Raw genomic sequence first — 23,529 nt, 5'->3', positions numbered from 1 at the left:
CAACAAAATACTAGCAAACATAATCCAAGAGCACATTAAAAGGATCATACACCATGATCAACTGGAGTTTAACCCAGGAATGCAAGGATCCTTCAATATACTCAAATCAATCAAAGTGATACACCATATTAACAAATTGAAAGATAAAAACCATATGATCATCTCAATAGGTGCAGACAAAGTTTTTGACAGAATTAAACACCGATTTATGATAAAAACCCTCCAGAAAGTAGGCATAGAGGGAACTGTCCTCAACATGATAAAGGCCATATATAAGAAACCCACAGCCAAACTCATTCTCAAAGGTGAAAAACTGAAACCATTTCTACTGATATCAGGAACAAGACAAGGTTGCCCACTCTCACCACTATTATTCAACATAGTTTGGAAGTTATAGCCACAGCAATCAGAGGAGAAAAAGAAATAAAAGGAATCCAAATCAGAAAAGAAGTAAAGCTGTCACTGTTTGCAGATGCCATGATACTACACATAGAGATTCCTGAAGATGGTACCAGAAAACTACTTGAGTTAATCAATAAATTTGGTAAAGTAGCAAGATGCAAAATTAATGCACAGAAATCTCTTGCATTCCTATACACTAATAATGAAAAATCTGAAAGAGGAATTAAGAAAACACTCCCATTTACCATTGCAACAAAAAGAATAAAATACCTAGGAACAAACCTACCTAAGGAGACAAAAGACCTGTATGCAGAAAACTATAAGACACTGATGAAAAAATTAAAGATGATACAAAGAGCTGGACAGATATACCATGTTCATGGATTGAAAAAATCAACATTGTGAAAATGACTATACTACTCAAAACTATCTACAGATTCAATGCAAGCCCTGTCAAACTACAAATGGCATTTTTCACAGAACTAGAACAAAAACTTTCAAAATTTGTATGGAATCTCAAAAGACCCCGAATAGCCAAAGCAATCTTGAGAAAGGAAAGTGAAGCTGGAGAAGTCAGGCTCTCTGACTTCAGACTATACTACAAACTACAGTAATCAAGACAGCATGGTACTGGCACATTACAGAAATATAGATCAATGGAACAGGATAGAAAGCCCAGAGTCAAACCCATGCACATATGGTCACCTTATTTTTGATAAAGGAGGCAAGAATAAACAATGGAGAAAAGACAACCTCTTCAATAAGTGATGCTGGGAAAACTGGACAGCTACATGTAAAAAAATGAAATTAGAACACTCTCTAACATCATACACAAAAATAAACTCAAAATGGATAAAAAACCTAAATGTAAGACCAGACACTGTAAAACTCTTAGAGGAAAAAAGAAGCAGAACACTCTACGACATAAATCACAGCAAGATCCTTTTTGACCCACCTCCTAGAGAAATGGAAATAAAAACAAAAATAAACAAATGATATGTAGTGAAAGTTAAAAGCTTTTGCACAGCAAAGGAAACTATAAACAAGATGAAAAGACAACCCTCAGAATGGGAGAAAATATTTGCAAATGAAGCAACTGACAAAGGCTTAATCTCCAAAATATACAAGCAACGCATGCAGCTCAATATCAAAAAAACAAACAACCCAATCCAAAAGTGAGCAGAAGACTTAAATAGACATTTCTCCAAAGAAGATATACAGATTGCCAACAAACACATGACAGGATGTTCAACATCATTAATCATTAGAGAAATGAAAATCAAAACTACAATGAGGTATCACCTCACACCAGTCAGAATGGCCATCACCAAAACATCTACAAACAATAAATGCTGGAGAAGGTGTGGAGAAAAGGGAACCCTCTTGCACTGTTGGTGGGAATGTAAATTGATACCACTACTCTGGAGAACAGTATAGAGACCTTAAAAACCTAAAAATAGAACTACCATATAACCCAACAACCCCACTACTGGGCATATACCCTGAGAAAACCATAATTCAAAAAGAGCCATGTACCACAATGTTCATTGCAGCTCTATTTACAATAGCCAGGACATGGAAGTAACCTAAGTGTCCATTGACAGACAAATGGATAAAGAAGATGTGGCACATATAAACAATGGAATATTACTCAGCCATAAAAAGAAATGATATTGAGTTATTTGTAGTGAGGTGGATGGACCTAGAGTCTGTCGTACAGAGTGAAGTAAATCAGAAAGAGAAAAACAAGTATTGCATGCTAACACATATATATGGTATCTTAAAAAAAAAAAAAAGGTTCTGAAGAACCTAGGGGCAGGACAGGAATAAATACGCAGATATATATAATGGGCTTGAGGACACAGAGAGGAGGAAGTGTAAACTGGGACAAAGTGAAAGAGTGGCATGGACTTATATATACTACCAAATGTAAAATAGATAACTAGTGGGAAGCAGCTGCATAGCACAGGTAGATCAGCTCGGTGCTTTGTGACTACCTAAAAGGGTGAGATAGGGAAGGTGAGAGGCTGGTGCAAGAGGGAGGAGATATGGAGATATATGTATATATATAGTTGAATTACTTTGTTATAAAGCAGAAATTAACACACCATTTTAAAGCAATTATACTCCAATAAAGATGTTTAAAAAAATGTGGCAAATCCTTACAGTGGAATATTATTCAATCAGAAAAATAATGAAGTACTGATACATGATATGAAACGGACGAACCTTGAAAAACCTTACGTTATGTGAGAGAAACCATACACAAAAAGCCACAAAATATGATTCTGTTTATATGAAATGTCCAAAATTGGCAATTCCATAGAGACAGAAAATAAATTAATTTTTGCTAAGGGGTGTAGGGAGATGGGGCAATGACAAACGACTACTATTGGTTACAAGGTTGTTTTTCAGGATGATAAAAATGTTTTGGAAATTGATAGTGGTGATGGCTGCACAATTCTGTGAATAGACTCAAAAGTACTCAATTCTATACTTTAACACTTAATTTTATCTCAATTAAAAATTAAACAAACAAAAGTAAAACAACCCCTACCATATATTTATCATACAACATGGAGCATGGCATATAGAAAACCCATAATATACACTAGCTATATAACTGTTTTATCAATTTGTCTTAAAATGACAATTGCAAACAATGGATTGTAGTAATGCCTTTTTTCAATTTTATACACTATAAAGTGTGGTGGGAAAGAAGACATGATATATAGAATTATGTGTTCCAAAGACATAATGCTAAAATAAAAACTCAGCATATTGAGACAACTGTAGTCTTAATTATCTTCATTCTCTAGATAAATGCATTACTCCCTGATGTCACAGACTTAACATGAATACAATTTTATATGCTATTTTATCCAGCACAAGAAGTGTTCTTCATTTACTGGTTGCTATGAAAAATTTTTGGGCACATATTCACCCTTAGCAACAGAAGAACTCACGTGGCTTTCTCGCATAATCACGTAAAGATTTATTATTATTATTATTTTTTTTTTGCGATATGAGGGCCTCTCACTGTTGTGGCCTCTCCCTTGCGGAGCACAGGCTCTGGATGCACAGGCTCAGCGGCCATGGCTCATGGGCCCAGCCGCTCCGCGGCATGTGGGATCTTCCCGGACCAGGGCACGAACCCGTGTCCCCTGCAATGACAGGTGGACTCTCAACCACTGCACCACCAGGGAAGCCCAGGATTTTTTTTTTTCAAAGAAATCAAGTTGGGGGAAAGCTATATAGGTCAAAGAAATTATTTTGAGTTTTTATTTTATATTTTAAAATCTTACTTTAGACTCTAGCTCCTTGTCACTTGAATGTATAATATGGGATACATAGACAATATTGCAATCTCACTGCATACCACAAGGTAGGTATTTTTTAACTATGGCAAATAAAAAAGGTACATTCTAGTTTCTGAACAAATAAAAGACTAGTACTGATGGCTGTTGGTTTACACTCAAACCCAATATTGGTTATTACACTGAAGGAAGAGTCATCGTATAGTGATTAGAGAAACAGAGTCAGTTGTTACTTCCTGAGTGAGACAAAAATTCATGGCACTGCCTTGGGAGAATAACTTGGAGGAAATTTTGATTTGTGTTCTTTTTCCTATGCCATATTGTTCTCTTCAAAAGAGCTATTGTATCTTGCATACTGCCAGGCAGTGAATCAGCTGTGTCCATGCAGATCTTGTCATAATTTGTTGATAACAAGACTTTGCTGTCAGTCTGGCTTCAACTAATTGGACCTTGGATTGGCATCCTAGTCAAAGGCAGTTTTCTATGTACTGGGTATTGCTAGCAATCTATGAGGCACTTTGAGCTGAGAATTGTCCCAAGAAATGATGCCCTATGCCATAATTTTACCTATTAATTCAATCAGGTATGACCTTGGGGAGTACTGTAGTAGAGAATTTAAAAAATACTGACCGGAAGCAATAACCATTAGGAAGTAAATCACAGAGGAAGTCAATGGCATGAGATATGGAGAAGAGGTGAGCTATTTGATAATGGAACTGAAGCAGAAGATAAACAAGAGAGGCTTAAGCATGAAAATAGTGGACTATTAGAGTTGGTATTGGGTCACTAAAATTTGTGAGAAATGCTGTATTATATATCAGATGTGTTTGATACTTGGGTCGTATAATTTTCTATACAGCCTTACTTCCACAATGGATTCTTTACCAAATAAGACAGACTTAAAGACAGTATCTAAGATTACCATCTTGCTCAGCACTTGTTCCTAAAGGGTCAGCAGCCTGTGTGATAGGATTTGAGGCACACCATAACCTTATATACTTTAAACATCTAAAATTATACCACTTAAGGTGTATTTTTAGTGAAATGTTTTCAAGTATGTTCTCTTGATATACAAATATCCTACGTAATTGGACTTTAGAATTCCTTAATAGAAAGGAACTGAATTGTCTAAAAAAGGAAGAAAGACATTAAATTCCAAAAATTCCAATCCAGTGTGTTTATTCTCTATATTTCCCCCAAATAGGAACATAGGTAGTTAGATAGCTTGCTAATAAAAGCAATACATAGAGCTTTTACATGGACACAAAAGCCAAAATTCTTCAATATATTTAAAAAAAATATATAAGAAAACTTTTATATAATATTACCTGGGAAAAATGATTTGCTGTTCATATTTTCCATATTATAATTGGGGACTATATGATTTAAAGTATTTATACAATTTTTATTTAAAACACAAACTTTTAGAGCTTGAAAAAGTTCCCAAATATTTATTACTATTCCTTAATTTTGCTAATGAGCAAACTGAAGAAAGAGGAGGTAAACCAGAAGAACAAAAAGGTAAGTTGCTTTAGTTCAGAGCTATTTTATTTATTTTCATTTAAAAAGTTTTCTTAGATGATGGCAGCCAAGAATAAGAAATGCAGTGCTGAAGACCTCAAAGTTGAAGTATCAATATTTGTTTTTGAAATGCTCTATGATTTTGCTTACCTATGAATGTCTAAATCAGTACATTTGTAATTAAACTTCAATATCTTTCTAATGTGTATTTCTACATATATGAAAGGTACTTGGTCAACTATCTGGCCTATTTCAGGTCTTCAAAGAAACTAATTAGCACTTCTTACAATCCATATAATAAGAAGTACAAATTCAGGAACTATCTTTATTAAATTGCTCTTTTTTTCAAATATTTGTATAGGACTTTACAAGTGATTTCATATTCATTATCATCATCAGGAAATGGTGGCAAATCAGGAAACAGAGGCTCATAGTTTAACTGCTGGGCCCAATCATGACAATATCAAATGGTAGATTCAAAACTCACACCCAGAACTTCTGAATCCAAATATAGTTCTCCCCATCTCCAAGTTACTCCATAATAGAGATCGATTAAATCCTATCATATTGACCCCTGGTGCCTATTGATGTGTCACTCTTTTTCTAAACCTGTGTTGCCCGCTCTCCATGGACCTTTCAAGGTGGAATCAATTAAGTGCAAAGATATAGCTAGATTTGTCTGTCCAGTAATGTGGGAGCGAGCCACCTTAATTAAGTTTTCCTCAATTCACATTAACTGTTTCTTCCTCTAGGCTGCATTACTCTGGTCTCTCCATGATAGTTCTGCATTGTTCTTCATACCAAATGAATTTTACATGTTGTATGAATATCAGACTGTGAAAACTTTGAGAATAACTTGATATCTACTCATCTTGGTATATTTAACATCACTCTCAACAGTTTATTGCATATTGGTCAACACAGGAAAATATCAAGAATTAAAAATATATATATGCTCCAAATAAGCCCACAATTTACCTAAAGTTAATGATAATTGATGACAATAATACTATATTTTAGCATACACTTTTACTATCAATAAAATATTTTCTAAAAATAATATCAATAAAGTAAGAATCTTACCTAGACCATGCCTATGTGTTGACATTGGTGGTAAGACAGTCCAAGTCTTGGTTTTGGGGTTGTAACATTCAACACTGTTCAGTGTCTTTAAACCATCTCGACCTCCAATTACAAAGAGTTTGTCATCAATAACAGCCACACCAAACTGCAGTCTCCTGCCGTTCATCATGCCTGCCTGGATCCACAAATTTGTTCTGAGGTCATATTTCTCTATGGTTGTAGCTCCTGATAAAACATAAAATCACATAGTCACCATTTACTACTAATCCAACAAAGAATCTTCCCAAGACACTGTACAAACTAGGATGCGAAAACATTCTTGTCATGTTCATTTTTCTTGAAGAAAAAAAAAATGGCAGAAAAAAGAAGTAATGTAAGTACTTTATTTTCTCTTCTTGTCAGACACTAATGATTAAAGTAGACACATATGTTCAGCTTGTTTGAATTACATAATGGTCTCATGCTAAACTATTGATTCAATAGAATCATTGTTGGGCATGACACAGTTCTGTGAGTAGATTTTACAACTTCCCTTTATCACTGTTTGCTATGAAAAATGCAACATAATCCTAGCTTGAAAAGACATTTATTGGCTCGAAGGGAAGATGGCGGAAGAGTAAGACGCGGAGATCACCTTCCTCTCCACAGATACACCAGAAATACATCTACACGTGGAACAACTCCTGCAGAACACCTACTGAAGGCTGGCAGAAGACCTCAGACCTCCCAAAAGGCAAGAAACTTCCCACGTACCTGGGTAGGGCAAAAGGAAAAAAGAATAAACAGAGACAAAAGAATAGGGACGGCACCTGCACCAGTGGGAGGGAGCTGTGAAGGAGGAAAAGTTTCCACACACTAGGAAGCCCCTTCGCGGGCGGAGACTGCGGGAGGCGGAGGGGGGAGCTTCGAAGCCGCGGAGGAGTGCACAGCAACGGGTGCGGAGGGCAAAGCGGGGAGATTCCCGCACAGAGGATCGGTGCCGACCGGCACTCACCAGCCCGAGAGGCTTGTCTGCTCACCCGCCGGGACGGGCGGGGCTGCGAGCTGAGGCTCTGAGGCTAGGGTTTCGGTTTCGGACGGAGCGCAGGGAGAGGACTGGGGTTGGCGGCTTGAACATAGCCTGAAGGGGTTAGTGCACCACAGCTAGCCGGGAGGGAGTCCGGGGAAAAGCCTGCACCTGCCGAAGAGGCAAGAGACTTTTTCTTCCCTCTTTGTTTCCTGGTGCGTGAGGAGAGGGGTTTAAGAACGCTGCTTAAAGGAACTCCAGAGACGGGCGCGAGCCGCGGCTAAAAGCGCGAACCCCAGTGACGGGCGCGAGCCGCGGCTGAAAGCGCGGACCCCAGAGACGGGCGCGAGCCGCGGCTGAAAGCGCGGACCCCAGAGACGGGCGCGAGCCGCGGCTGAAAGCGCGGACCCCAGAGACGGGCGCGAGCCGCGGCTGAAAGCGCGGACCCCAGAGACGGGCGCGAGCCGCGGCTGAAAGCGCGGACCCCAGAGACGGGCGCGAGCCGCGGCTGAGGGCGCGGACCCCAGAGACGGGCGCGAGCCGCGGCTGAGGGCGCGGACCCCAGAGACGGGCGCGAGCCGCGGCTGAGGGCGCTGACTCCAGAGACGGGCGCAAGCCGCGGCTGGAGGCGCGGACCCCAAGGCGGGCGGGAGACGTTGTGGCTGCTGCTGCCGCCACCAAGGGGCCTGTGTGCGAGCGCAGGTCGCTCTCCACTCCCCTCTTCCGCGGAGCCTGTGCAGCCCGCCACTGCCGGGTTCCCGGGATCCGGAGACGACTTCCCCGGGAGAGCGCACGGCGGGCCTCGGGCTGGTGCAGAGTCACGCCGGACTTTGCCGCCGCAGGCCCGCCCCGCATTCCGTGCCCCTCCCTCCCCGCCGCCGGCCTCCGTACGCCAGAACCCCCGAATCAGCGGCTCCTTTAACCCCGTCCTGTCTGAGCAAAAAACAGACGCCCTCCAGCGACCTACACGCAGAGGCAGGGCCAAATCCAAAGCTGAGCCCCTGGGAGCTGTGAGAACAAAGAAGAGAAAGGGAAATCTCTCCCAGCAGCCTCAGAAGCAGCGGATTAAAGCTCCACAATCAACTTGATGTACCCTGCATCTGTGGAATACATGAATAGACAGCCAATCATCCCAAATTAAGGAGGTGGACTTTGGGAGCAAGATCTATGATTTTTCTCCCTATTCCTCTTTTTGTGAATGTGTATGTGTATGCTTCTGTGTGAGATCTTGTCTGTATAGTCTTGTTTCCACCATTTGTCCTAGGTTCTATCCGTCCATGGTTTTTTCTTAAAATTTTTTTTCTTAATAATCAATTTTAATTTTAAGAACGTTATTATACTTTACCTTCGTCCTTTCTTTCTTTCTTTCTTTCCTTCCTTCCTTCCCTCCTTTAGACAACGAATCATCCCAAATTGAGGAGGTGGTCTCTGACAGCAAGATTTATGATTTTTCCCCCTTTACCTCTTTTTGTGAGGGTGTATGTGTACGCTTCTGTGTAAGACTTTGTCTGTATAGCTTTGCTTCCAACATTTGTCCTAAGGTTCTATCCGTCCCTTTTTTTTTTCTAATTAAGAATTTTTTAATTCAATAACTTTATTATACTCTATTTTATTTTTACTGTATCTACTTTCTGTTTTCCCTTCTTTCCCTCCTTCCTTCCTTCCTCCCTCCCTCCTTTCGTTCCTTCTTGCCTTCTTTCCTTCCTTGCTTCTTTCTTTCTTCCTTCCTTCCTTCCTTCCTTCCTTCCCTCCTTCCTTCCCTCCTTTAGACAACAAATCATCCCAAATTGAGGAGGTGGTCTCTGACAGCAAGATTTATGATTTTTCCCCCTTTACCTCTTTTTGTGAGGGTGTATGTGTACGCTTCTGTGTAAGACTTTGTCTGTACAGCTTTGCTTCCAACATTTGTCCTAAGGTTCTATCCGTCCTTTTTTTTTTTTCTAATTAAGAATTTTTTAATTCAATAACTTTATTATACTTTATTTTATTTTTACTGTATCTTCTTTCTTTTTGTTTTTCCTTCTTTCCCTCCTTCCTTCCTCCCTCCCTCCCTCCCTCCTTTCGTTCCTTCTTGCCTTATTCCTTCTTTGCTTCTTTCTTTCTTTCTTCCTTCCTTCCTTCCTTCCTTCCCTCCTTCCTTCCCTCCTTTCCTTCTTTCTTTCCTCATACGTCTACTAATTCCCTCTACTTTTTCTCCCTTTTATTCTGAGCCGTGTGGATGAAAGGCTCTTGGTGCTCCAGCCAGGAGGCAGGGCTCTGCCTCTGAGGTAGGAGAGCCAACTTCAAGACACTGGTTCACAAGAGACCTCCCAGCTCCAGATAATATCAAACGGCGAAAATCTCCCAGAGACCTCCATCTTAACACCAGCACCCAGCTTCACTCAACGACCAGCAAGCCACAGTGCTGGACAACCTGTGCCAAACAACGAGCAAAACAGGAACACAACCCCACCCATTAGCAGAGAGGCTGCCTAAAATCATAATAAGGCCACAGACACCCCAAAACACACCACCAGACGTGAACCTGCCCACTAGAGAGACAAGATCCAGCCTCTTCCACCACAACACAGGCACTAGTCCCCTCCACCAGGAAGCCTACACAACCCACTGAACCAACCTTAGCCACTGGAGACAGACATCAAAAACAGGAGGAACTACGAACCTGCAGCCTGCAAAAAGGAGACCCCAAACACAGTAAGATAAGCAAAATGAGAAAACAGAAAAACACACAGCAGATAAAGGAGCAAGATAAAAATGCACCAGACCTAACAAATGAAGAGGAAATAGGCAGTCTACCTGAAAAAGAATTCAGAATAATGATAGTAAGGTTGATCCGAAATCTTGGAGATAGAATGGACAATAGAATGGACAAAATGCAAGAATCAGTTAACAAGGACCTAGAAGAACTAAAGATGAAACAAGCAACGATGAACAACACAATAAATGAAATTAAAAATACTCTAGATGGGATCAATAGCAGAATAACTGAGGCAGAAGAACGGATAAGTGACCTGGAAGATAAAATAGTGGAAATAACTACTGCAGAGCAGAATAAAGAAAAAAGAATGAAAAGAACTGAGGACAGTCTCAGAGACCTCTGGGACAACATTAAACGCACCAACATTCGAATTATAGGGGTTCCAGAAGAAGAAGAGAAAAAGAAAGGGACTGAGAAAATATTTGAAGAGATTATAGTTGAAAACTTCCCTAATATGGGAAAGGAAATAGTTAATCAAGTCCAGGAAGCACAGAGAGTCCCATACAGGATAAATACAAGGAGAAATACGCCAAGACACATAATAATCAAACTGTCAAAAATTAAATACAAAGAAAGCATATTAAAAGCAGCAAGGGAAAAACAACAAATAACACATAAGGGAATCCCCATAAGGTTAACAGCTGATCTTTCAGCAGAAACCCTACAAGCCAGAAGGGAGTGGCAGGACATACTGAAAGTGATGAAGGAGAAAAACCTGCAACCAAGACTACTCTACCCAGCAAGGATCTCATTCAGATTTGATGGAGAAATAAAAACCTTTACAGACAAGCAAAAGCTGAGAGAGTTCAGCACCACCAAACCAGCTTTACAACAAATGCTAAAGGATCTTCTCTAGGCAAGAAACACAAGAGAAGGAAAAGACCTATAATAACGAACCCAAAACAATATAGAAAATGGGAATAGGAACATACATATCGATAATTACCTTAAATGTAAATGGACTAAATGCTCCCACCAAAAGATACAGATTAGCTGAATGGATACAAAAACAAGACCCTTACATATGCTGTCTACAAGAGACCCACTTCAGACCTAGAGACACATACAGACTAAAAGTAAGGGGATGGAAAAAGATATTCCATGCAAATGGAAACCAAAAGAAAGCTGGAGTAGCAATTCTCATATCAGACAAAATAGACTTTAAAATAAGGACTATTAAAAGAGACAAAGAAGGACACTACATAATGATCAAGGGATAGATCCAGGAAGAAGATATAACAATTGTAAATATTTATGCACCCAACATAGGAGCACCTCAATACATAAGGCAAATACTAACAGCCATAAAAGGGGAAATTGACAGTAACACATTCATAGTAGGGGACTTAAACACCCCACTTTCACCCATGGACAGATCATCCAAAATGAAAATAAATAAGGAAACACAAGCTTTAAATGATACATTAAACAAGATGGACTTAATTGATATTTATAGGACACTCCATCCAAAAACAACAGAATACACATTTTTCTCAAGTGCTCATGGAACATTCTCCAGGATAGATCATATCTTGGGTCACAAATCAAGCCTTGGCAAATTTAAGAAAATTGAAATTGTATCAAGTATCTTTTCTGACCACAACGCCATGAGACTAGATATCAATTACAGGAAAAGATCTGTAAAAAATACAAACACATGGAGGCTAAACAATACACTACTTAATAATGAAGTGATCACTGAAGAAATCAAAGAGGAAATCAAAAAATACCTAGAAACAAATGACAATGGAGACACAACGACCCAAAACCTGTGGGATGCAGCAAAAGCAGTTCTAAGGGGGAAGTTTATAGCAATACAAGCCCACCTTAAGAAGCAGGAAACATCTAGAATAAACAACCTAACCTTGCACCTCAAGCAATTAGAGAAAGAAGAACAAAAAAACCCCAAAGCTAGCAGAAGGAAAGAAATCATAAAAATCAGATCAGAAATAAATGAAAAAGAAATGAAGGAAACAATAGCAAAGATCAATGAAACTAAAAGCTGGTTCTTTGAGAAGATAAACAAAATAGATAAACCACTAGCCAGACTTATCAAGAAAAAAAGGGAGAAGACTCAAATCAATAGAATTAGAAATGAAAAAGGAGAGGTAACAACTGACACTGCAGAAATAAAAGAGATCATGAGAGATTACTACAAGCAACTCTATGCCAATAAAATGGACAATCTGGAAGAAATTGACAAATTCTTAGAAATGCACAACGTGCCAAGACTGAATCAGGAAGAAATAGAAAATATGAACAGACCAATCACAAGCACTGAAATTGAAACTGTGATTAAAAATCTTCCAACAAAGAAAAGCCCAGGACCAGATGGCTTCACAGGCGAATTCTATCAAACATTTAGAGAAGAGCTAACACCTATCCTTCTCAAACTCTTCCAAAATATAGCAGAGGGAGGAACACTCCCAAACTCATTCTACGAGGCCACCATCACCTTGATACCAAAACCAGGCAAGGATGTCACAAAGAAAGAAAACTACAGACCAATATCACTGATGAACATAGATGCAAAAATCCTCAACAAAATACTAGCAAACAGAATCCAACAGCACATTAAAAGGATCATACACCATGATCAGGTGGGGTTTGTTCCAGGAATGCAAGGATTCTTCAATATACGCAAATCTATCAATGTGATAAACCATATTAACAAACTGAAGGAGAAAAACCATATGATCATCTCAATAGATGCAGAGAAAGCTTTTGACAAAATTCAACACCCATTTATGATAAAAACCCTGCAGAAAGTAGGCATAGAGGGAACTTTCCTCAACATAATAAAGGCCATATACGACAAGCCCACAGCAAACATCATCCTCAATGGTGAAAAACTGAAAGCATTTCCACTAAGATCAGGAACAAGACAAGGGTGCCCACTCTCACCACTCTTATTCAACATAGTTTTGGAAGTTTTAGCCACAGCAATCAGAGAAGAGAAGGAAATAAAAGGAATACAAATCGGAAAAGAAGAAGTAAAGCTGTCACTGTTTGCAGATGACATGATCCTATACATAGAGAATCCTAAAGATGCTACCAGAAAACTACTAGAGCTAATCAATGAATTTGGTAAAGTAGCAGGATACAAAATTAATGCACAGAAATCTCTGGCATTCCTATATACTAATGATGAAAAATCTGAAAGTGAAATCAAGAAAACACTCCCATTTACCATTGCAACAAAAAGAATAAAATATCTAGGAATAAACCTACCTAAGGAGACAAAAGACCTGTATGCAGAAAACTATAAGACACTGATGAAAGAAATTAAAGATGATACAAATAGATGGAGACATATACCATGTTCTTGGATTGGAAGAATCAACATTGTGAAAATGACTCTACTACCCAAAGCAATCTATAGATTCAATGCAATCCCTATCAAACTACCACTGGCATTTTTCACAGAACTAGAACAAAAAATTTCGCAATTTGTATGGAAACACAAAAGACCCCGAATAGCCAAAGCAATCTTGAGAACAAAAAAAGGAACTGGAGGAATCAGGCTCCCTGACTTCAGACTATACTACAAAGCTACAGTTATCAAGACAGTATGGTACTGGCACAAAAACAGAAAGATAGATCAATGGAACAGGATAGAAAGCCCAGAGATAAACCCATGCACATATGGACACCTTATCTTTGATAAAGGTGGCAGGAATGTACAGTGGAAAAAGGACAGCCTCTTCAATAAATGGTGCTGGGAAAACTGGACAGGTACATGTAAAAGAATGAAATTAGAACACTCCCTAACACCATACACAAAAATAAGCTCAAAATGGATTAAAGACCTAAATATAAGGCCAGAAACTATCAAACTATTAGAGGAAAACATAGGCAGAACACTCTATGACATAAATCACAGCAAGATTCTTTCTGACCCACCCCCTAGAGTAATGGAAATAAAAACAAAAATAAACAAATGGGACCTAATGAAACTTCAAAGCTTTTGCACAGCAAAGGAAACCATAAACAAGACCAAAAGACAACCCTCAGAATGGGAGAAAATATTTGCAAATGAAGCAACTGACAAAGGATTAATCTCCAAAATTTACAAGCAGCTCATGCAGCTCAACAACAAAAAAACAAACAACCCAATCCAAAAATGGGCAGAAGACCTAAATAGACATTTCTCCAAAGAAGATATACAGACTGCCAACAAACACATGAAAGAATGCTCAACATCATTAATCATTAGAGAAATGCAAATCAAAACTACAATGAGATATCATCTCACACCAGTCAGAATGGCCATCATCAATAAATCTAGAAACAATAAATGCTGGAGAGGGTGTGGAGAAAAGGGAACCCTCTTGCACTGCTGGTGGGAATGTGAATTGGTTCAGCCACTATGGAGAACAGTATGGAGGTTCCTTAAAAAACTACAAATAGAACTACCATATGACCCAGCAATCCCACTACTGGGCATATACCCTGAGAAAACCGAAATTCAAAAAGAGTCATGTACCAAAATGTTCATCGCAGCTCTATTTACAATAGCCCAGAGATGGAAACAACCTAAGTGCCCATCATCGGATGAATGGATAAAGAAGATGTGGCACATATATACAATGGAATATTACTCAGCCATAAAAAGAAACGAAATTGAGCTATTTGTAATGAGGTGGATAGACCTAGAGTCTGTCATACACAGTGAAGTAAGTCAGAAAGAAAAAGACAAATACAGTATGCTAACACATATATATGGAATTTAAGAAAAAAAAAATGTCATGAAGAACCTAGGGGTAAGACAGGAATAAAGACGCAGACCTCCTAGAGAACGGACTGAGGTTATGGGGAGGGGGAAGGGTGAGCTGTGACGGGGCGAGAGAGAGTCATGGACATATACACACTAACAAACGTAGTAAGGTAGATAGCTAGTGGGAAGCAGCCGCATGGCACGGGGATATTGGCTTGGTGCTCTGTGACAGCCTGGAGGGGTGGGATAGGGAGGGTGGGAGGGAGGGAGACGCAAGAGGGAAGAGATATGGGAACATATGTATATGTATAACTGATTCACTTTGTTATAAAGCGAAACTAACACACCATTGTAAAGTAATTATACCCCAATAAAGATGTTAAAAAAAAAAAAAAAAAAAGAAATGTTAAAAATTATTAAAGTCTGCTTGTTATAAAAAAGTAAAAGAGGGCTTCCCTGGTGGCGCAGTGGTTGAGAGTCCGCCTGCCGATGCAGGCGACACAGGTTCGTGCCCCCGTCTGGGAAGATCCCACATGCCGCGGAGCGGCTGGACCCCTGAGCCATGGCCGCTGGGCCTGCGCGTCCGGAGCCCGTGCTCCGCAACAGGAGAGGCCACCAACAGTGAGAGGCCCGCGTACCGCAAAAAAAAAAAAAAAAAGTAAAAGAACCAGTGAGTTGCTACATGTATAATCAGCTGCATATGAAGAAGTAACTGACCTTGATTATCTATTTTTATTGTTATAAGTTGGGATCATGATAATAAAATGTTGAAACACAAAAAAAAAAAAAAAAAAAAAAAGAAAAGACATTTATTAAAGCCCTTTTAAATAGCTAAGCTATGTATGTTATCTGTATAATTTCTTAAAGTGAAGAGAAGTTAATAAATTCTTTACCAAATTTCTCTTTAAATTTGTCTTATGCCTTAAATAGCAGAAGGGTTTAAAAGTCAATTTTAAGATATGTAAACAAATGTCAGCTGTGCTTTTTTTTAAACCTTATTTTTAAAAAATGCATTTGGGGAATAACAATAGAATTTAGAGACATAAAATGATCTTCTGTCCTTATCAACTCTTAGAATCTCTAAACAAAATAGCTTATCTTTCCTAAAAGCTTTTTATGTATAAATTTGAGAAATGTAGTAAATCTGACTAATAAAATAGAAATCGAAAGAATAAGCTAAACTGCTGATGAGGTGTGTTTTAAGGGATTCAGTTAAACATTTCACATTAAAAACATTTACCTTGAACTAGTTCACAACTGTTTATATGATAAAATATAAACCAGCAAACACTGATCTTGCTTCAGTGTTTGATCTTAATGTTTACACTCACATTCAGTTATGTTTCATTTTCAGTGATTAAATATCCCTACATTTACAAGTCAACATTCTTGGGTACTTTCACTTATGCACTAAAGATCATTTTACTTGTAATGTATTACAAGTTTGCAAACTAGGGAAGACATTCCTCAGGGGACTCATTTACTTTGTAGAACATAACCAGCAATGAACTAAATAAATATAAACAACTTGGCAGGAAAAGTTTTGCTAATTGAAGTAAAATGGTATAATTTATGCTCAATTTTTATTCAAAAGTGACAAAGCTGTACTAATATAAATGCTGAGTTAGAATGAATTAAATCTGTTTTTTTGAAGTTATTAAATATATGAGCTAATTTTCATACAACTAAACATTAAGTATTATAAGACTATTATTATTTTTAGAGTAAAAATAAACTGGAATATTCATAAAAGTCATTTGATACTGTTTAGTAACATAAGATAAATTATTTAAACAAAAGTGCTTCTTTTATGCTTAAATGTATTTATGTTTTATTGATATGTTAAATGTTTTATTCAAATATGTACAAATTGAAATTCCAAGGTGAACTAAAGTGTTAAATAATTTCAAAGTCATGTGAATTCTCAAAGCTTGATAGCATTGGGATTCCATGAATGCCTAACTAAAAATTAAGAGTTGTATGCAAATACCTCTCTCTTATGACTAACTCTTGACAAATCATGGCAGAAGAAATAGGGTAACCTAATACTAATTAACACAATCCCAAGAGGCACGTATTTGCAGGTCTGGAATTAAATGTCTTCCACTACTTTCTTCTCCAAAACCTTGGTCAAATTCTTTGCATGGTGTTTAAGGTACATTCATCCTTCTCAGAGAAAATCATTGAGAATGTGTGAGGTTAAGGGCCTCTGAACAATAAAAGGTGTTGGTATTCAAAGGGGAAAGTGAGGACTTGATTTGAGTTTCAAAGTTTCATTGAAACAAGCTAGATGTGTTTTCAACCTCAACACATGGCAGGATTTTTTTACTTTTACAGTGTTTTTCCTCTAGCTGCAGTTTTCAGAGGTGAACTATACATTTTATCCTAAAGTTGCTACATCAGAAATAGGAGTGCATTCCTGCTTTCCTTTTTTTTTCTTTTTTTAATTTAGAAGCTGTGTTAATTTACTACGGCTGCTGAGAAAAATTATCTCAAATTTAGCAGTTTAACAAACATGCATTTATTATCTTACAGTTCTGGAGGTCAGAAGTTCAAATTACGTTTTGTGCTAAAATCAGGGTGTTGGCAGGGCTTTCTTTTCTTTCAGGAGGCTCTAGAGAAGATCTATTTTCACTCCAGTCTTCAATTTTGCTTAGTCAAAAAAAGTTTCATAATACAAAACAAAGATTTCTTGATTTGTAGAGCTTACTTATACTAATCAATAAGTTGATTATTTTCTTATTCAGACTGTAATATAAATGTTTTGTCTAGTTTTTAATGATCACAAACTTAAAAATATGCTTGCTCTTTTTCTAATGCAAGTTATTAGTGATAATATTCTTTAAGGTATTTTCTCACCAGCATACTTCATTAGTTGACTGTATAAACTTCCCAACTGTATTATACTTTTAAAAATGTATCAGTTTGTTTGTGAGTTCTGTTGTTTTCTTTTGCTTATAAGAGTGTATGTATCCCCTTGGTGGTTTCCTGAGTTAGAGGAAGGACAAAGCCATTCTCTCTGAGCAATGTTACTCTGAGCTGTTCCTTAAAGTAAAGGCAATATTTGTCATCACAAAAATTAAAAACAGAATATGAACAAGAGTGGGCTACTGTGCTGGTAAGTAATACAGTTGAAAGAAATAAATAAGGAAAGTTTATTTTAAGACATAGTTACTCTCGGGTTCATGAAACCATCTCTAGTTATCTCAAATGCCTGCAAAGCAGAGGCACAACTCTAAAATGTGTGACTGCAGGCACAATAGTATCCAGATTGCTTTCATAAACTCTCTGTCAATAATCTGAATGACCTTGGAAGATGGCCTCCAGCTGCAGATGAGAACACAGCCTCGCCAACCCCTTGTTTTCAGCCTTTTGAAATCTTGAGCAGAGAATCCAGATGTGCTTTCCTGGACTTCTGACTTACTGTGCGCTAAAAGATGGCACTTGTTTTAAAAAGGTCTTTATGGCAATGTGTTATAGCAGAAATAGAGTTTACTTTAATTTGCATTTTAAAAATTTATAAAGTATCTGTTTTCCAAGTTCAATAACATAACTAGAAAGTATTGATACAATATGACTACAAAAATGATTTCCTCATGACAAAACAAATAGCAGGCTCCTTTCTCAAAATATAAAACGGAGAATAAGTGCTCAAGATGTTATTCAAGTGTGGTTCTGGGTCTCTTTGGAGTTGTTCATTCATAGAGCCAAATGTGATTATTTGGAGAAGAAAAATAGGAATTAATACTTGCACGTTCTATTTTGGCATTACAGACAGCAGGACTTATTCCATATCTATAATTCAAATAATTAACAATCTTACTTATCTTGAACACAACACAGAATAAAATGATAGGAGTTTTCTGAACAGACACAACAGATGCCACAAAAATATCCAGTAAAGAAGGTAAAACTCTTATTCAACTTAACAGAAAGGACCTCAGGTATTCTCACAGAGCCTTTTTACTATAATTTTAACACAATGTTAATAAGCTTAGTTACTTGATTTTCAAGACTTTTTACAAACCTACAAGTCAAAATGATCTGGGGGAGTTGAAAGTAGCAATAGCTGATAGTGGAGGAATAACCAGAAAAAAGAAATATTGTTTTAACTCAAATAGAACAATCATTTATAGCTGTTAAAAAAAAAACAAATTATATAATGACTAAAGAACATTTTGGCCCAATAATAATGGTGATCCTGGTGCCATCAAATCATTTGGAAAAAGTTAAATTAGTCAGATGTATTCTTTTTAAAAAAACAGTAAATATTGAGAAGGATTCTGAAAATTTTTTAAAGCAAAAGATATGTTTCATGATACTTAACATAAGACATCAAGCTTTAAAGAAGGTATTATTATAAAAATTACTTATTTCTTGAATTTTTCATAGAATAAAATTTTCATTGTCTTTCATGTATCTGCATACTTATGAAAAATATAACTTCGAGATAACATTCTTACACTTATATAAAAAAGTATTATTGCAGAGAAAATATTTTTCAAGCACAAATAAAAGTCTTTACTTTTTAGATAATTCGTTATATTTTATTAGGATGGCATTGTAGCATTTCATAATCATCAAAATACTTTCATGTGCACCAAATAAACAACCAATGAAATTCTACATCCCCCCAGTATAAATATTTGTACAATGATAATAAACTGATAAATAGCTATGTACAGACACTCCCCGACTTTCAATGGTTTGACTTATGAATTCTCTGACTTATGATGGTGTGGAAGTGATATGTATTTGATCGAAATTGTAAGTCGAATTTCGAATTTTAATCTTTTCCCGGGCCAGCAATATGCAGTACAATACTCTCTTGTGAAGGTGGGCAGGACAGTGAGCCGCAGCTTCCAGTCAGCCATGTGATCACGAGAGTAAACAACTGATAACTCTTACAGCCATTCTGTTTTTCACTTTCAGACAGTATTCAAAAAACTACATAAGATTTCCAACACTATACTATAAAATAGGCTTTGTGTTAGATGATTCTGCCCAACTGTAGGCTAATATAAGTGTTCTGAGAATGTTTACGGTGGGCTTGGCTAAGCTCTGATGTTCTGTAAGTTAGGTGTATTAAATGAATTTTCAACTTACTATACTTTAAACTTGCAATGGGGTTATCAACATGTAATCCCGTTGTAAGTTGAAGATTTGTATAGAGACATAAATGTATATATATCATTAAGCTTAATGCTAGATTTTGAAGTATGTATATACATCTCAAAACCCAAGCATTTTGTTTAGTTTATACTAATTTCACTAAAATCAAGAAATAAAAAAGGATGCCAACTTCTTGGCTCATAACCAAGGGAAACAAAAGTATGGAATATCATTTTAATTATTTGTATTTCATGTAACAGTCCACCTTAATAATTAAAAATTATTATCTTTAAAATCTTAGAAAAAAAATTAAAATTTCTGGAAGTTGGCAAATAAGTAAAATACAAAAATCCATGCAATTTTTAAAAATGAAAATAACCAGATTGTGTACAGAACAGAAGAACCTATTTAAATAGCACCACTAAAAGTAAATTATTTAAAAATAAAATCAGCAAAATAGGTTACAAATAGATAAAGAAAAAAAGTAAAACTCTGTTGAATAATATGTTTGAATGAATACAAAGAATCATACTAATTTTGAATGAGATGGTTTGTTATTGTGCGAATGATAATTATTATCTTATAATCACAATTTATATAATAATATTTGTACAAGGTATTTATAAAATTATACTTGTGTTTCTCTGGAAATTTGAAAGTCAAATATTAGGATATACATTTTTAAAAGCCAGACAATCTCCAATACAAAGGAATCTTGAGGAAATAATGGCCTACCAGATATTAAAAAGTATTCTGTAACCAGAGATTTTAAAAAGATGGCTTTATTATGAATGAAAATGGCTATATTAATAAATATGAAAAGAAAGCCAGAAATAACTCTAATATGTGAGTGTAATATAGTAAAAATGGCTGTTCAAATCAGTGAAAAAACATTTTATTATTCAAATAAATAGTGTTAAGATAACCAGTTGTCCTCTGGAGAAAAATAAATAACTTAGAGTCCTGCCTTACTCGTTACACCAGAATGAGGTTTAGATGAGACAGGGCTAGAGCACAGCACACAGTGCCACAGAAATAGCATATGTGTGGTTCTTTTCTCAGGGCTCCACATGCATTAACAGGGACGGGAATTTTAAGTAACCTGCCTTCGGTCACACTCTACTACAACCTTAAACATCCTAGAAGATGAAAACGTAGTTGATGAACTTTCACTTCTAGGTGGGCCTAAGATCAAAAGTCCATGAGGGAAAGCATGAGACCCAGAAATTTTAAAGTATATATATATATATGATCACTAACCACCTCAATATAAAATATAGTTACATCAAAAATAAACCAATTTAAAAAACCCAAAGACTGAGAACATTAACAACAAAATTGTTTTATAAATATAACAAGGAGTGAATTTCCTTGATATGTAAAAAGCTTGTATAAATCAAGAAGTAAATTAGAAACATTAAAATAGGAATACACTAATGAAATTAGCAGGTAATTAATAGAAAATCAATATGAATACCATGTAAATGTTGAAAGATTTACTTAAGCTTTCCTAAAATTAAATAATAATTTTATTAAATAATCTTAATAATTTATTAATAATCTTAATAATCATTAAATTTACAAAAAATTTAGAAAATGTATAATTTTGATATTCACATCAAAACCAACTGGTTGATATTAAATCAATGCAACTATTATGGGAGGTGTGGAGTGTGTGCGTGTGTGTGTAATAAAATACATGGAGCATTTAGGAAATGGAGGAAGTTGAATTTTTGATTTGTAACTTCCTATTTTAAAGAGTTTGCCATAAATACATCTTAGTTCTGTTATTAAAATACTAATTCATTATTTTTAAAAGCAGTTTTTGGTGTTGCTAAAGATGTCATAGGAAAGAGACTTTAAAAAAGTAACTCAAAGCTTGTAGTTATTATTTCTATCATTATTACTAAGCCACCTTTTTTACAGTAAAAAGCTCATGTATTAAAATAACTTTATAGCAAAAGAACACATATTAAAACATTATTACAAGTATACTTTATTTTTTCATTTTCTTAATAACTGTTCACTGAACATAAACTCATACTACTTGAAATTTTCCAATTATTTATTTTTATAACTAACATTAGCATAAATTAAACCAAGCCCTTGTTATTTATATTATTATTAAAATACTCTTTTAAGATACTTCTTAAAAACCTTTTGAAAAGTTTAAAAACTTTTCAAAACACTTTCCATATAATATTTATTAGAATTTTTCTACCCTTTTTGAATGAAAGAAAATGTCAGCACTTGTGAATGAAAGGAAAAATGACTATTATGACAACTGAGTTCTAGTTGTAGTATTACTGAGTGTATGACACAAACAAAAGTCACTCAAATGCCTTTTCATCAGTATAGTAAAAAAACATGAGCGCTCATTGATCTCCACCTAAACTATAAACTCTTGGAAAGTACATTTTTGTCTTTTTCATAAATGAGCACCCACCCTTACAAAGATATATTAATTGAAGGCTCTCTATGACCTACTAATGTTTATTAAAATTGAGGGTTTATATTAGTACCACATTAGGTGAAAATGCAGTGACTTCTACTTATGTCTAAATATTTCGTTTGTTTTTGCGGTACTCGGGCCTCTCACTGTTGTGGCCTCTCCTGCTGCGGAGCACAGGCTCGGGACACGCAGGCTCAGCGGCCATGGCTCACGTGCCCAGCCGTTCCGCGGCATGTGGGATCTTCCCGGACCGGGGCACGAACCCGTGTCCCCTGCATCGGGAGGCGGACTCTCAACCACTGGACCACCAGGGAAGCCCATGTCTAAATCTTTTACTTCTCCTTCTCTGTGAGTTTCTATCATGGAAGTAAGCTGAGGTAGCCCTACGAACTCTCTCTTTCTTTGACAGAGAAGAACCACGCATTGGAGGATTAAGATCTAGTACTTATGAAACATGCATAAACACACACAGGCTTTTTTCCCTGTGGGTTTGTAAAAGGAGACTTGATTTAGAAAAAGAATGTACTTATGTATTGAACATTCACTGGGAGATTGATCAAAAAGAATGTACTCACTAAAAAGAATTTATAATTATGACGGCATTTTATCATAATACACTAATTTATTACTCAATCCGCATTCATTGAAAGATGTACACAATGTACAGTTAAGTGGTGCAAATCCTCTGACCACTAAATGGCAAAATAAAGTTTTTACTAGACTAAATTTTGAAGAATTTAACTTATAATTTTAACCCTGATCCATCCTCAGAAGAGACACTGGAAATGGTTACAGCCAAGATAGTCACTAAGCTTTGTGTCTTTCTAGTGAAGATGAGCCCATGAAAGAAAACTTCACTGACAAGCGATTCAATTTTTAACTGAGAGAACCTTCCTTCACTCTTTATTACAGAACATAGCTTCTAGGAGCTGAAAATCCTTTGTCTGCAGACTCATTGAGAACAATGTAAACAACCAGAATTTAATTTAACACATGAGCATCTTTCCTGATTCTAAAGACTGTCAAGGAAGCAGTTACCTTGACTTTACTTTGTTCTTCCCCTGAGACCCTTGGGGAAGAAGTATGGTTCTTCCCTAAAATATCTCTTAGCAGCCTGATAAGTCAACACCTATTCCAGAAGAAAACTCTTTGTGTCTGTAA

At 36.6% G+C, this 23,529-nt stretch overlaps 1 protein-coding gene across 2 annotated transcripts in view; it reads right to left on the bottom strand.

Annotated features, from left to right (window-relative positions):
* Positions 1-23,529, bottom strand: part of KLHL1 (kelch like family member 1) — a 382,458-nt gene that overhangs the window by 63,368 nt on the left and 295,561 nt on the right. For both annotated transcript variants that reach the window (XM_059996028.1, XM_059996029.1), the window contains one exon: positions 6,324-6,548. In XM_059996028.1, the coding sequence (XP_059852011.1) occupies positions 6,324-6,548 (225 nt within the window). The remainder of the gene's footprint in view (positions 1-6,323; positions 6,549-23,529) is intronic.

This window comes from Delphinus delphis, chromosome 18 (genome assembly GCF_949987515.2).
Source record: "Delphinus delphis chromosome 18, mDelDel1.2, whole genome shotgun sequence".
NCBI classification, from domain to species: Eukaryota; Metazoa; Chordata; class Mammalia; order Artiodactyla; family Delphinidae; genus Delphinus; species Delphinus delphis.
Note: the sequence above shows the minus strand (reverse complement) of the source record. Positions and strands in the feature narration are given on the sequence as shown.